This window comes from Archocentrus centrarchus, chromosome 1 (genome assembly GCF_007364275.1).
Source record: "Archocentrus centrarchus isolate MPI-CPG fArcCen1 chromosome 1, fArcCen1, whole genome shotgun sequence".
Taxonomy (NCBI): Eukaryota; Metazoa; Chordata; class Actinopteri; order Cichliformes; family Cichlidae; genus Archocentrus; species Archocentrus centrarchus.
Genome location: NC_044346.1, coordinates 3,587,500 through 3,603,177, shown reverse-complemented (window position 1 = coordinate 3,603,177; position 15,678 = coordinate 3,587,500). Strand labels below are relative to the sequence as shown.

The following is a 15,678-nucleotide window of genomic DNA, read 5'->3' as shown; positions in this document are numbered from 1 at the left end:
ACTGGGAGTTCTGAATCCAGACCCCCTTAGGGGTGTCCAAACTTGAGGCCTGTGGGCTGCTTCCGTCCCGCCCACTTCCGGTCAGCGAATTGATGTCAAAAATAACATACAATTTGGCCCTTTAAGTTACTTTTTTGACATTTCGCTTAACCCTCTTAATTGGAGGGGAAGGCGGAAAATTAATTGAATTAATTACAAGCTTTGTAATTAATTAATCGAAATTAATCGCATTTTAATCACATTTCAATATTTGACATGAGAAATATTAATTTAAGTTTGGTTGATGAATGAATCAGTATACAAAAGCTTAAACTTCAAAATTTTGTTTATTTTCCCACCAGTCTACTACACAGACCAACGAAGGGCAGAAGTGCTCCTGTGATAAGCAAACTCCTGAAATTAAAGTTAAGCATCATAACTGGATAGTTTTAGTCAACATTAATGTCTCACTTAATATAGTTGGAAATTAATCATTAGCTCAGCTGTATTCCTTGATGTTGAAACGTGTCATGCTTGTTTCAACAGCTTATTTTCAATAAAAGAATTGAATTAAACCACAAAAAGGAGCAAAAGTTCGTTCTCCATTTAACCAGCTGCTTTTTCACAGCTGTGCTTCGCAGTCACGTTGCTAGGCGACATGAGCTACGCAGAGGTGAGGGCAGGCGACGCTGATATGAAGGCTAGCCGCGCACTTCCGGCCTTTGCGGTTTTCGTGGGCTGCAAACGACGTGGGCCGGGTCCTTCGAATGATGCGGCCCCTGTATCTGGACATTGTGCGTCGATATAATCTGTATGCCTGGAATTCGTGCACTGAGAAATGTTCCACAGTGCAAAGTGTGATTAAAATGCGTTAAAAATTTTAATTCGTTAATTTCCCCGTGATTAATTAATCGCAATTAACACGTTAAAGTCCCACCCCTCTTTTAAACAGATATTCTACGTTTATCTGGACTTTATGTCAGATAGGAAGAGTTAACATGTCCTCATAAATATTAATGACCAGACAAAACATGTGTAACCAGAAGTTGTTGAGCTTATGAAAAGCATTTCACTTTGTGCAGTCTGAACGTATGAAAACAGTAAGCCTTAGTAGCTCGATATATGGGAGTCATATACACTGCTCAAAAAATTACACTTTTTAATCAGAGTTCAGCATTAAGTCAGTTAAACTTGTGTGATTTTAATCTGGTCAGTAAGCAGCAGAGGGGGTTGTTAAACAGTTTCAGCTGCTTTGGTGTTAATGAAATTAACAGGTGCACTAGAGGGGCAACAATGAGACAACTCCCCAAATAGGAATGGTTTTACAGGTGGAGGACACTCACATTTTCCCCTCTTCATCTTTTCTGACTGTTTTTTCACTAGTTTTGCATTTGTCACTACTGGTGGCATGAGGTGATACCTGGACCCTACAGAGGTTACACAGCTAATCCTTCCTCCAGCGTGGCACATCAATACGTGCCATTGCCAGAAGGTTTCCTGTGTCTCCCAGCACAGTCTCAATAGGATGGTGGAGATTCCAGGAGACAGGCAGTTACTCTAGGAGAGCTGGACAGGGCCGTAGAAGGTCCTCAACCCATCGGCAGGACCGGTATCTGCTCCTTTGTGCAATCAGGAGCAGGATGAGCACTGCCAGAGCTACAACATGACCTCCAGCAGCCACTGGTGTGAATGTCTCTGACCAAACAATCAGAAACAGCTTTCATGAGGGTGGTCTGAGGGCCCAGTGTTCTCTAGTGGGCCCTGTGCTCACCGCCCGGCACCGTGGAACTCGATTGGCATTTGCAGTAGAAAACAGAATACCCTGAGCACATGTGACAGACATGAAAGAGCCTGGAGAAGCTGTGGAGAACATGATACTACCTGTATAATTGACCGGTTTGGTGGTAGGTCATTGATGGTCTGGGGAGGCAGATCCATGGAGGGACACACAGACCTCTACAGCCTAGGCAACAGTGCACTGACTGCCATTAGGTATCGGGATGAAATCTTTGGAACGTCTGACCCTACGCTGGTGCAGTGGGTTCTGGATTCCTCCTGGTGCGCGATAATGCCCGACCGATGCCACCAGGTTGCACCTCAGACTGTCCGGGAGCTCAGTGATGCCCTGGTCTATATCTGGAAGGAGATCCCGAGGACACCATCCGTCATCTAAAACTACACACTACACAAACTACCGAGTACCACTTTGAGTTGCTGCAGTGAAATTTTAGCGAACTGGACTAAAATGCTGCCTCACTTTTCATCATTTTGATTTTTGGGGTTTCTTTGAATTCAGCCTATGTAGGTTGATGATTTTAATTCCATCAAATGATGTGGCTCCTTTCATTCCTAACACATTGCCCAGTCCCTATCAGTATAGATATTGAGCATGATTTTTTTATTTTTTTTTTTTGGACATTGAGATCTGACATGTTTTCAAAATGTTCCTTTATATTTTTTGAGCAGTATAGTTTGGAGTAACCATCTTTATGAGAAATATAGAAAATTGGCTCTCGAAGTTTAAGACACAATGTCACCTGCACATATCTCCTGTAGGGACGAGTGGGCTGAAGCCATCCAGATGGTAGCAGAGTCACTGGCCAAGCAGGAAGAGGAGGGCATTCTGTGCAGCCCCACCTCCCAGATTGAAAATGTCAACGAGGAGGAAATGGACACCTCCATTAGCCACTACAAACGAAAGGTACGCAACAGCTCATCTTTTTTTTTTCTTTTTTTTAACATGGAACGTAGTTCGAGACTGGTTTATTTCTCATTTCCAGCTCCATATTTTTTATTCTTGGACTCTGCTAGAGTAGCTTTGCATGGGTTACAGTTCAAAATCATTCTTATAATTATTATAGCTCTTTCATCTAAAACAAGCTGTTTTAGCTTCTTTCACAATCCCTTTAAGCCAGCTTCCCTTCTGATTGGCCGCCCCTATATAACAGAAGATTTGAGCAGCGTGTGGGTGGTCCAGAATGGGATGCCTGAGATCACCCCATTAAGGATATCTGTATCCACTGTCATTGACATCATACAGAAAACCAAAACTAAACCTGCGTGAAACGGAACGTTTAAAGTTAGTCTGAAATCTGAGCTTTTGGTTCATAAGGATTACTGGTATACACACTGACCTCATTTCTTGAAACTTGAGCATTGTACTGGTGTGTGTGTGTGTGTGTGTGTGTGTGTGTGTGTGTGTGTGTGTGTGTGTGTGTGTGTGTGAGTGAGTGAGTGAGTGAGTGACAGGAAGTAAGGAAAAGCATAAAAGTCTTACTGTAATAAAACAACTGACCTTAAAACACTTGACTGTTTTTGACTTGTTCTGGTGGTATTTGCAGTATTATGGTCTCACAATACAAAGTGTTCCTGGTATATACTGTAAAAATCAGTATTTTAGATCTGAGCGTACGTTGAAGTGCTTTACTTTGAGTGTGCTAAACTGGAGAAATGAGTATGATAAAATGTTTCTGATGCTTCTTTTTGCAGACAATGAATGACTTTGACTATCTGAAGCTTCTGGGTAAAGGCACTTTTGGGAAAGTCATTCTGGTGAGGGAAAAGGCGAGTGGCACTTATTACGCCATGAAGATCCTCAAGAAAGAAGTCATTATTGCCAAGGTCCTCTTTCAAGATTATCAGCTTTTACTGTTGACTACAATTCAATAATAAACGTGAAGCGCTTTCCATCTTTGATGCAGTTTATTTTTTTAAGATGTACGATCATTAAATGCGTGACAATCTAATTATAGCATCTGCCTTCTAATATATGGTATTTTTTTGGTGGATGATGGATATTCATACCAAAAATCTATTCAGATTTATTATTTCAGCTTGATATTGGCCTGTTTTTTTTAAACATAAGCTCCTTTTTTGTCTCTTAACTAATCATTCCTCTTTAATCATTTTTGATCACAGGATGAAGTTGCTCACACACTGACAGAAAGTAGGGTATTAAAAAATACTCGGCATCCATTCCTAACTGTAAGTATGACTGTGTAGATTGCATGTACATGCATATAGAGGCACTTGTCATGCTGTTATTCCATGAGCTGGGTTTTCATTGCGTTTGCTCCAAACAATCTGGGACTACCAGCTTCTGTGCAGAGACTCTTGGGAAGTGTTGTCTGAAGAAAACCGCTGGAAGGATGCACTGAATTCACAGAGCGTTTGTGTTGTTTGAAACAAACATCAGAGTGCGGCTGTTTTTAAAATATATTTTTATATTGTGTTGCAGTCTCTGAAGTACTCGTTCCAGACAAAGGATCGGCTGTGCTTTGTAATGGAGTACGTCAACGGAGGAGAGGTACGAGGTCACTCAGATGATTTTTAAAAAGCGCTTTAATGCTGATGGGTGCTGCTGCTGCTGTTTAACATGCAAAGGCTTTCGAAGAATTATTGAAGAATGTTGATTAACAGCATGGTGTGAGATTCCAAGAGCTTTTAGAGCAAGCCATCTCTCACTCGATTGTGTTGAGTTTCACTGGGAACCATGGGAAGACTGAGGCACGAAAACCTTCAGGGTTTTTTTTAGTTTCTTTTATGACCATAAGGTAACAGTTACTAAAAGAAATGCTTTAAGCAGATTGAAAGGTTTTTAAAAGGAAAACTGATACGAATGAACTCTGGAAGTCTTTAAAAATCTTTTCTTTAGTTTATCTTTGCTGAATCTATTGAATATTTGAGTGACATAGAGACAGGCTTGCTCTCCCTTATAGATTTGCTTTAAGCCCTTTTTAATGATCACATACTGAAGCTATGATTCTGTTTTTGTTTTGACTATAACTATGTAATTACACCACTGCTCCTCCAGTGTTTGCTTGCTGAAAATATTGAGCCATGATTGCTGTGGGTGAATTACCTTGATAAGATAACCACGTCTGAGCTGTATGAACTTCTATTTTTTTTTCCCTCTCCACAGCTGTTTTTCCACTTGTCAAGAGAACGAGTGTTTTCAGAGGACCGCACCCGTTTTTATGGTGCTGAGATCGTCTCTGCGTTAGATTACCTACATTCTGCCAAGATCGTCTATCGTGATCTGAAGGTAAAGAGCGCCTGCTCTGTATGAGGTCTGAGAAGTGTCCAGTATCAGACCCTTGTTCTGAATTTACTGCCTATAAGATGATAAAATAAAGGTCAATGGTTTTGTTCTTCTCCTTGACTACTTGTCAGCTGGAGAACCTCATGTTGGACAAAGACGGCCACATCAAGATCACCGACTTTGGTCTCTGCAAAGAAGGCATCACCGACACTGCCACTATGAAAACCTTCTGTGGAACACCGGAGTACCTGGCTCCTGAGGTTAGAGGTCACACATGAAGAGCATTATTCAGCGTTTGTCGATGACCCTTCCTGTGCTTATTAAAACATCAGAGAGAGAACTTGAGAAGAGAACATAAGATTCAAAGCAAAATTCAAACTCATCCGGTTTGTCTGCTGTAATGAATTCAGGAAGGAAGCTGTGTTTTGGGTCCTCCGTGTTTGTCTGTGTGTGTCACCACGCAGCAACCACCATGTCCAATGTGGAAGTGCCCCAGGAGGCAGTTCCTCTGGTGAAGTGTTTTCTTCCCAATTGAGCAGAATGTCAGTAACTGATCTCACTTCTTCTAGTGTGGTTCTTGGTGGAGAACTTGAAAGTTGTCTGCTTCATAAAAAGGATATGAAAGAGAATATCACATAGTTAAAGGTCGAAAAAAAGAACAACAGGACATCTTGGAAGTTTTCATTTCGTCTAATCACAGTGATGGTGGCCCCTTGGCTTTTAATATACACAGTCACTAGAGAAGAAGCTTTTACGTAATAATTTGAGGGCTTGTTCTGAGTGAATTAGAAATGGAAATAGCAGGTACAATAAAGTAAAATCTTTTCTTGTAAATCCTCAGGTGCTGGAGGACAATGATTATGGGCGGGCGGTGGACTGGTGGGGTTTGGGCGTGGTGACGTACGAGATGATGTGCGGACGCCTGCCCTTCTACAACCAGGACCACGAGAAGCTGTTTGAGCTCATCCTCATGGAGGAGATAAAATTCCCACGAACCCTGTCAGCTGACGCCAAGTCGCTTCTGTCAGGGCTGCTCATAAAGGACCCCAACAAACGGTATGCACACACATTTAACGTGGATACAGTTACCTCTGCAGTACTGCTCTCTTCATTGCTAACTGCCCTCTCCTGTTTAGACTCTTAATTCACGGTGCCGCACAGAGACCCTTCACTGACTTGAATATGGCCACAAGTCCTGACTTCGCTACTGTTTACCCACATGTTTGCCCTTCAAACCTCACTAAGCTTTGACTAGAAAAAAATGGACCCAGCTTTTAAGTATAGTGCACAAATTTTCAGTGGGGTTGTGGTTTTGGTGAAGGCCATTCCAGAAGCTTAATTTTAGCCTGCTTTATCCAGTCCAAAACCAGTTTTGATGTGTGTTTGGGATCATTGTCCTGTTTGAACAGCTAATCGTGTCCAAGTTTTAACCGCTTGGAATCACAAGACAACAAATACGAAATGTTTGTCCTGTAGTGTCCTGCCGACCCCTGAGCCCTTGATGAGAGAACAAAACCCTCTTAATGATCATGGGCGCACAGCTAAAGCGTTCTTAGGTAAAACTGGCTGCTGTTAATTTTCCGCTCTTTATCATCCCTGAGGCATGTTCTGTCTCTAACGAAGAAACTGGTGAAAAGAGGCTACTGCAGCTTCACAGACTGAACTTGGTCACCCTATCGAGTTATTTTGAGATCAGTAGCAGGTGGATATTCTGGTTCCATTGATGGAGACTTTGTAAGTTTGACTTTGACGCCGTCTCCTTCTTCTGTGTGTTGGTTGACAGGCTGGGCGGCGGACCGGATGACGCTAAGGAGATCATGCGGCACAGTTTCTTTGGCACAATCGACTGGCAGGACGTCTACGACAAGAAGGTGAGAGCAGGATTTAGCTGCTAGACGTCATCTTCACTTCAATGGAAATTGATTCAAACAATGTTTGTGAGGTATTCTGGTATCAGGGTTACCTGATTTTTTTTTTTTTTTTTTTCAAAAGAAGTCTGGCTGTGATGTAAACTCTAAAATAGAACGAAAAGGAAAAAAGCATTACCTCATCTTTATCTCATTTGAACACTATAAACCTGTCCAACAAATATCACCAGGTCTTTATGACATATATATTTATGCATTTTATTTTATTTTTAACTTAAACTTGAGAGCTTCCCAAACACTGTGTCCACCCAGGCCCATGTCAGACATATAGAGAACAATATGATTCACTCATTCACAAGTTTTAAACAGATTTATCTGGTTCACATTAACATCCAGGTCATTTGGACTGGGAAACTCTGTATTCCTCTGAAAACTGACTTTTTTGTATATCTAATGAGGAAACATAACACAAAATGTAGCCTGGTGATATATGTTTTATATTTTCAGCAGTGGAGATGACACAGGGGAATGCAAAAATGTAAGAACTCACCAAAATAATTTTTAACGTAAAAAAGACTTAAAAAAAAAAAAATCTCCAAATTATAAATCTCTTATAATGTGAGGTGAGCACAAAAAAAATATATGAACCTAAACTGGGTTGAAAAGGAGAGTTTTAAGCTTAATCTTAAAAGTAGAGAAGGTGTCTCTACTTTTAGCAGGAGAGGAGCCTGATAGCTCGAGATTCTACTTCAAGAATGGGAGAGCTTCAGCTATCAGGCTGGGAGGAACAAGGAAGCCTGAAGTCTGAGGGTAAAGTGCCCTTTTAGGATAATCTGGTACTATAAAGTTCATGTGGACTAATCGTGCTTATGTGTACAGTCCACCTCAGAGGCCCTTTTCAATCCAAAACCCTGACAGTTACTAAAAATACAACAAATAAAGTCTGTAACAGATTAAGTGCGGATTGGAATGATGATTGTGTGTGAAGAGTTAATGCTGAAACATCACACTGAATGCAGAGTCATGGTTGACACACACACAAACCTCCAGATTCCCTCTGACATAATGACTCGCTGAGTGAGGGCTGCTGTTGGTGATAAAAGGTCATCTGCACGAAATCAGAAGAAAACAAGACATCTGAAGGTGTTTAAATCTGATGGTGGTTTGAAGATGTGATTATTGATTGAATCATCAGCAGATTATTTTATGATGACAGCATTTTGTAGCTGCATTTTTTTTTTTTTAATCTTTATGTAATATATTTCTGTAATGTCTGCTAGTGGCTGCTCTTAATTTCTCCAGTTTGCTGCTGCTGATTGCCTGCATATTGAATCTGTATAGAAATGTTTATTCAGCGCTCATTACTTCCTCAGCAGTATAACATTGCCACTGTCTTCCACCTGCTTCCTGTCTGTCCCAGTTGGTCCCCCCCTTCCAGCCCCAGGTCTCCTCAGAGACGGACACACGCTACTTTGACGAAGAGTTCACAGCACAGACCATCACCATCACTCCACCTGAAAAATGTAAGCACGTCTAAGAAATTTGCTGCGAGCGTGATGGAGGTTATCTTTTGTTTGGAGTAAAGCCCGCCTCCTTCTGGCCAAATGGAAAAGAGTTCATCATGAGGGCTTATCCTCTCTGTAATTTCAGAATCAAACATCAGTGTCTTAGAACAAAATGGCACACAGATTGGGAAGCTCTGATGTGGTGTTGCATTGTGTAAGCACATGGCTGAGACGGCGAAGCCAGAAGCAGTTCTCGGTTTAGTATATTTGCATGCCATTAGCGGTAAACACAAAAGCGCAACTGAAACAGAAATTGAGTGGAGTCATGAACTGCCGTGAAAGTCAGTACCAAACAGGCAAACAGAAGCATAATTTCATGTGGCTAGTGAGGCCGCAGTGTCCGCAGTGCCGGGATGGCTCGTCCAACTGCAGAGAGCTCTGCTGTCGATGGAGGCGGTGTATAAAGTATGTGGGCCACTCTTGCTTGTGTTGTTGTTGGTCTGTCAGTCAACCACAAAGAAGAGCAGAGTTACAACATACAAAGAGCTGAAGTGAAACCGAGTGTTAAAAACAATGAAAAGTGTCCGATGCAGCCACTTACTGTGCGTTTCATGCTGTATTTTTCCTGTTTCCAGTGAATTCCACTGTCCCTCCATTCTCTATTCCGGCCCACTTGTCAACCAATCAGCATTTGGATATGTCATCCACTTTGTGGCACACAGCTGAGTTTTTTTTTTTTTTAAAGCCTGTCCTGTCCGGCAGCTTAAGCAAGCAAAATTATGGTGTGACTGCTCTGTTGTGCCAAACAGACGAGCTCTATATAGCCTCCTCTTGTGAGTCTTTCTTTCTTTACTTTTTTAATTATTGGCAGTGGTGTGATATAGCTCCACCACTCCAGAGCTGACAGGCGGAGAGGGGCAGCTGGGATTTTCCAGGACTGCACGGGAGCAGGTCTGTGGTGGGTGAAAACCCCACGCCGCTCGCTGTTCGAACAGAAACGTGTATGCAGATGGACACAGAAAGGTCTGCTTTCAGCAAATAGTTCCAGGATTGGTTGGCCCGTTCCATACTTACCTAATTTCAAAGCACAGATGAGACTGATTACCTATATGTATATATATCTTTAATTCTCACATATCAACAGCATTCATAACATATTCTCCAATAGTTTTTTTTTTTGAGGAATCTGCCTCTAGACTAGTGACAAAAGCCATAATTACTGAAGCCCTCTTGCTACTGTGGCTAAAGCTAACATGGAGCATGCTTATGTTGTCGTGTTTTTGTGTGTACAGACGATGAGGACGGGATGGACGCGGCAGACAACGAGCGAAGGCCTCATTTCCCACAGTTCTCCTACTCAGCCAGCGGGCGGGAGTGAGCGTTCCAGCCCAGCATCGTCCCCATTTGTGGCCATTTTGAGGAAAACACGTAGCCATTTTAGGAAAAAAAAAAAAAAAATACCAGTCTCCCCTCTTTTTCTTCTTCTCTGCCTCCTCGCAAAGGGGGAGAAGTCTTTTTAGGGACTTTAAAAGAGGTTTTTGCACAGTGGGATAGACACCACCCGGTCTCCCCACACTAAAAAATAAGTCTCCTACATTTTCAGCGCTATTTCCTGCAGAAGGCAATGTTTTTGTTATTTATTTTTTCTTTGTCAGTATTAAGTTGTCGACCCAGGTTGCGTTAATCTTTTTTTTTTTTTTTTTTTGTCATTTATGCCCTTTTCTTGTTCTTATTTTGACTTTTTGCACTTGGTTTGGAAGAGCCGTTTTAGGGAACAAAAACCAAAAATGTTGCCTTATGTGTGCAGATGTTTCGCATCATACCTACAGGGTGTTGTTTTCTTTTCTTTTTTTTTTTTCTTTTTTGGGAGAGGGTGGGCAGGTTTGGGGATGTGAAGGGTCATTCATAGTTGAGAATAAGTGCATGGCTCATGGTTCACTCATTTAAAAAAAAAATAAAAATATATATATATAAAAAAAAAGAAAAAAATTCTTCCTCATACATTTGCCATGGCAGCGCACATTCCCCAATCCCATGGTGATGAAAATCACAGCGAGTCTACAGATGTTTAAAAAAAAAATAGATGGAACATGAGAATGGGTGAATCGATATCATTCCTTTCATTTGTCTCATTACTTTCCTCTTATTCTATTTTTCTTGCGCTTTACTTTGAAGTTATTTTGAAACAAGAAACACTAAACTGCCAGAAACTGCACAGTTCACTCAGGCGCCACAGAGCACAACCGCATTCAAACTCAGCTTAACCGCTCCAGCTTTCCACAGCCGGCAGGGGAACGAGGCCTTTCTCTGCTGCATCACTGCTTCTGCTCCTGCTCGTCATCCTCCGCTCTTCTGTTTCCTCATTGTAGCTGTAGGACTAGTGGAATGGATGTTTACACAGGGAAACATGGCTTCATGTATGTATGTACTGTATGTATGTGGGATTACCGGGGTTAACATTATGCTGTCATAGCACACAGAAACACACACACACATTCACACTCAGAGACAGGAAATAGCAGAGTTCTCCGTAATGATCAGAGTGAAGTCGGCAGTTTACTCCAAACTGAGATTTGATGGGTTTTTTGTTTTGTCTGTTTTCTTGTGTTTTTTTTATAAGTGCATTGGGATGTGAGAATGCCCCAAGTTTCGAGTCCTGTCTACATGTAAAGCATGTGCATGGCTCTGTAGCTGGTCCCTTTGCTGGATGTTCCTGAATCTGGTTGGGTACTTAACCCTCTAATGCTACGGTCACACTAAGGAAAACGGTGGTTGGGGGCTACAGCATGAAGAAAATAGTTGCGACTGTGTGCAATGAATTTGCAGTCTCATTGCATTTGAAATGGTTGCTTCGAAGACGGGGCGGGGTCTGGAGCAACTCGCACTCAGTTGCCGTCTTCAAAGCGACTTTGGACGGCGATTAAAAAGACAATAAGATGAAGCAAGTTTGCGATTGAATGGGGTCAAGTTGGTAATTACATGCAATCTGTTTGGAACAGTGATTAACTGTGATGAATCATTGAAAATCACAAATCTGTTGCCATCTGCATACATAGAAATTCACATGAATTAATTAATTACAGTCAGAGTCCAACCAGAATCTCAGAGTTGAAACAAAAATTCTGAAATTCCTCCACCAAATAAACCAAACCACTCTGAGCGGTTGCAGACACTCTGAGTCAGACCGCTGGGGTTTGGTGACATTTTGCCTCCCAAAAGGCAATTTGTGCAGTTGCTTTGTGATCTAAAGTGGTCACTGCAACTACTTGCAGTTGGTTACCAAATGTGAAACAATTCAATGCGAGCGCTGGGCAGCCACCTTGTTTTCTTGTTTAGTTTTTGTTGTTAGTTTGCCTTCCTGTCATGAGGACGTTGCTCTCCTGTCTTCACGTTAGCGTGGCTGAGCATCGTGTAGTTCCCACCCCGTCATATGTTGGTTATTTTGTCACTGAACTTTGACATTCCACACTCATTTCTGTTGGCCTCCTCCTCCTCTGTGGAGGAGCGAACAGTCAGTCCTTTACACAGATAACCTACTTTTTATATGCACAGACAAATATTGACAATCTTCGTTCAAGACCCCCTGGTGTCGTTTGTTCCATTGTGTGTGTAGCTGAAAATGTTTTTTGTCCAGTGAAGACAGATTTATGGAGATGTTTCTTAATTTTCACAGCTCTGCTCAGTTCAGCTGCTGCTGGAGGAGATCAGAACACCGCCAAACAAATTCAACAAAAATGTATACGAACCTGTTTCACTAAAAATGTTTCGCTTTCAGGGGTTTTTTTTTTTTTGAATTGGTAACGGAGAATGTCAGAATTTGTGTGAGCTAATAATGAATTTAAAGTGTCAGTTGCAAAAGCAAACCCCACCCACTGCTAGTCTCTGTTGTGTCCTGCTGTGTTTCTGCATTTCAGAAGAAAATTAGGCCCTTTGGTTCTGGTTAGAGCAGGTCTGAGTATCCTCACAGGCAGCAGGGCATCCTTTTCAGGTGTACCGTGCAGCTCCAACTAAAGATAGCTCAGTCAGGCAACTACTGCTCAAAGTGATGATTTATTACAGCGTCGGACGGGTCAAGTTTGGCTTGTATGGTATGCATAGGAATTTGGGAGTGATGAATAAGCATACCCTGGTACCCTACAGGTGGATGATATGGTGGTGAAGTGGTTGTAACAGCAGTGGCACTGACATGTCAGCCTGAGGGAAAACCTTTGCAGCTTTAAATATACCACCAGACTGGCAGGGTGTGTTTGGAATATAATGAACGTAAGGAGGTATGTTGGTGTGTATGACACTGCAGCTGGAGTTTGCTAGCTTCCCTACTGGTAGTAATGGCATATATTTAGTGAGTCCTGCCCACTAGTGGCCTGACTGGTGCACAGCACTTCCGGAGGGACAAGAGTAACTGGCCATGTGGGGGATTAGGGAAAGAGAGCCAAACGTCCCCATTACTGGCAGATCGAAGCTGAACTTGTGAAGCAGCCTTGTCACCTGTGAGCACACATCAAATCTGATTTGCTGGAGAACACTGCCGACTGAAGTCTTTTGTAGACTTACACATATTCAGAAATGTTGAAAAGAACTGGGGATTGGTACGTCTTCATGTGTAGAAGTGATGACACAGGGTAGAGAAATATGACTGAGACATATCGAATGAGGGAGGGAGGGGGGGTTTGTCCAGCTGTACAGGAACCCGGAGAGAAGACTGTTCCACAGCTAAAAGATATGAAAGTGTCACTGTTTTCAGTCCGAGTTAAGAGGAGAAATATTGACTCTCAAACACAGATATACAAAGACTGTTTTTACATGATAAATCTTAGTGAAGAAAATGTAATTTATCACACAGATGTTAACAGAAGCGAGGTTTCCAGCTCCAGACGCACGGGTCCTGACCCCATTTATCCTGTCAGTATTAAGAGAGAAATTTATTTACACACAGACATGTTTTTAAAAGTGAATGGAGCGCATCAATGATTCGCTGATCACAAGAAAACTGAGCCGTGAGACACTCATGTATGAAGACTGTGAGGACTGCCAGGAAAAAAAAAAAAAAGTGTCCCCAAACTTCTTGATGTAAATATGCAATGCCCTTTTCTGTTTTTTGGGTTCTTTTGTCTTTACATACGAGGCATAAACATTTCTTTTCTGTGTGACTGTATGTCAAGCTTGCTGATGAGAATAGTGACCGAAAATATAAACCAACCACAAATGACTCAGAAACTGCATTGAAGAAAAAAAATTAAAAAGAAAAAAAATATACACGTGTCAAAGAATTGGACCCTTCCACAGATTTTTTTTTCTTTTTTTTCTTTTTTTTTTTTTTTTGTAATTCATGAGGATGTTTCCATGGAGACAAACCCCAGCCCGCCTTTCTTATGTCGCCACGGTCCCTGAAAATGATCGACTCCAGAAATGTGAGGACGTGTCTGTAACGTGGAGTCTTTACTGTCATTCTGTTCCCTTCACCTTCTTAAAAAACTGTAAGTGGGACCTTGGATGACTGTTATTTTGTGTGTGCGTGCGCGTGCAGTGCTGGTTTCCATCAGGTTTCTCCAATCCCATCATCCCTTGCGCCCCCCCCCCCCCCTTTTTTTTTATACCATGGTGTTTGTTTTATTTGTGTTTGTCATTCTAGGCAGTGTTACGTTGTATGTCATTTAAAAAGGCATCTCTTGAAAGTCGCTGAAGGATGATGGATGCATAACTGAAGGTTTTTTCTTTCTTATTTATTTTTCTTTTCTTTTTCTTCTTTTTTTTTTTTTTTTGGGATCATTTGCTTGTTTGTTTTTCTTACCAAAACATTAGGGCAAGAATCCACTAGTGGACTTGCATTGCCGTGGTAGTATTTATTTTGAATTAAATTAAAAGAAATACATTTCAGGGTTTCCGCTGTTGTGACTCTTTATTTCAGCTGCCCTTTAGAGAACATTATCTTGTGCTGTATTAAGTCCTTATGTGTCGCCTCTATGCTCAGGCCCTGTCTTAGATGAAGAAAGGATATGGCAGATTTGAGAACACAAACAAGTTCAACTTTGTCCAGTTTTCTGCAGATGTACTTGGATAGAATCTGTGTCTGTGTAGGCTCTCAGTCATCCAGGTCATGGTAGCCTCTGGAGCTTGAAAATAAGGCGACTGGACGACTTTAAGTTTCTTGAAACTGTTTCTCCTCTCATCTGAAAGGCTTCTTCAGCTCTGAAACCAAAAGGTGGAGAGACCCAGGTATCACCTATTGAGGTCACCCAGACAAAGGTGTGAATTGGGGTTGAGGTTCCTGGGGGAGGGAGCTCAGGACAGCGTTGTAGACGGGGGAAAGTTGGTGATTGTAATCCACCACCTCTGTTCAGTGAGTCATTCACAGTGGACGTAGATGGCTTCTTTTACTTCTCTTTCAAGCCATCTGTCTTCCCAGGATGAAACGTTTTCAAGAAATTTAAAGTCCAGTCACCTTTTTTTCAAGCTCCAGAGACTTGGATGGGATCAGTATAACACATGAGCCTTAGAAACCTTAGAAAGATACTTTGGTCCCCGATATGGAAGACAAAATATTTTTTTCTGAAAAAAAGCATCTAAATGTTATAGTTCTAATAATTGCCTCAAAAAAATGTTTTTAATAAATGGAAAAACTGCCCAGGACCTTGCTGTTGCAAAACATATAAAGTAAAATTGAATTTCAGCTATAACACGCACTCTCAGATTATCATGTGAAGTTACAGAAAGTGGCGGGAAAAGGGTGAGATTTACAGGCTCAAGAACCACGCCAATTTTAGGTTCTGTTGTGGTCCTAGGTTCACGGGGGGGGGGGGGGGGCTCCAACCTGCGTTCATCACCTTTATATTATAATCTTATTACAATCCTATAAAATGACACGTAAAACGTTACTCCAGAAATAGTAGCCACCATCTTTTAGTAACGATGTCCATGACCAGGTTTAGTGGCCTTTGGCATAAAGTATTAATACTGTAGTTACTCACCTCTACGGTCTTTTAGCCTGCTAACTGCACTAACAAGTTGACAGCTAGTGTCCTGACATTGACTCCTGACCATGTGTGCGCTCCTTGGACATGTCATGAACACAAAGCGCTGCCCTGCTAACTAAAGTGTTATCTCATGTAAACATCAAAGTAAACAAAAGAAATAATATGCTAGTGGAAGTTATGTTATTCAAATGTCTGTCCCCTACAGTTTCCATAAAATTGTAGCCAACGGCCTCAGGAACAAGAGTAAGTTGAGCTCTCAAGTGTTTGAATCAAGAAATTTTCAGCTAAAGATGTACTGAGCACTTCTTCAC

The 15,678-nt window shown here is 41.7% G+C and overlaps 1 protein-coding gene across 3 annotated transcripts in view; it reads left to right on the top strand.

The window, feature by feature from the left end:
* akt3b (v-akt murine thymoma viral oncogene homolog 3b) overlaps positions 1 to 14,275 on the top strand; it is a 29,908-nt gene extending 15,633 nt beyond the window's left edge. For all 3 annotated transcript variants that reach the window (XM_030730394.1, XM_030730387.1, XM_030730403.1), the window contains 10 exons: positions 2,536 to 2,680; positions 3,469 to 3,600; positions 3,898 to 3,963; positions 4,217 to 4,285; positions 4,901 to 5,023; positions 5,152 to 5,280; positions 5,862 to 6,076; positions 6,804 to 6,891; positions 8,309 to 8,411; positions 9,686 to 14,275. In XM_030730394.1, the coding sequence (XP_030586254.1) occupies positions 2,536 to 2,680; positions 3,469 to 3,600; positions 3,898 to 3,963; positions 4,217 to 4,285; positions 4,901 to 5,023; positions 5,152 to 5,280; positions 5,862 to 6,076; positions 6,804 to 6,891; positions 8,309 to 8,411; positions 9,686 to 9,771 (1,156 nt within the window). In that variant the 3' untranslated portion in view covers positions 9,772 to 14,275. The remainder of the gene's footprint in view (positions 1 to 2,535; positions 2,681 to 3,468; positions 3,601 to 3,897; positions 3,964 to 4,216; positions 4,286 to 4,900; positions 5,024 to 5,151; positions 5,281 to 5,861; positions 6,077 to 6,803; positions 6,892 to 8,308; positions 8,412 to 9,685) is intronic.
* The last annotated feature ends 1,403 nt before the right edge of the window (positions 14,276 to 15,678 follow it).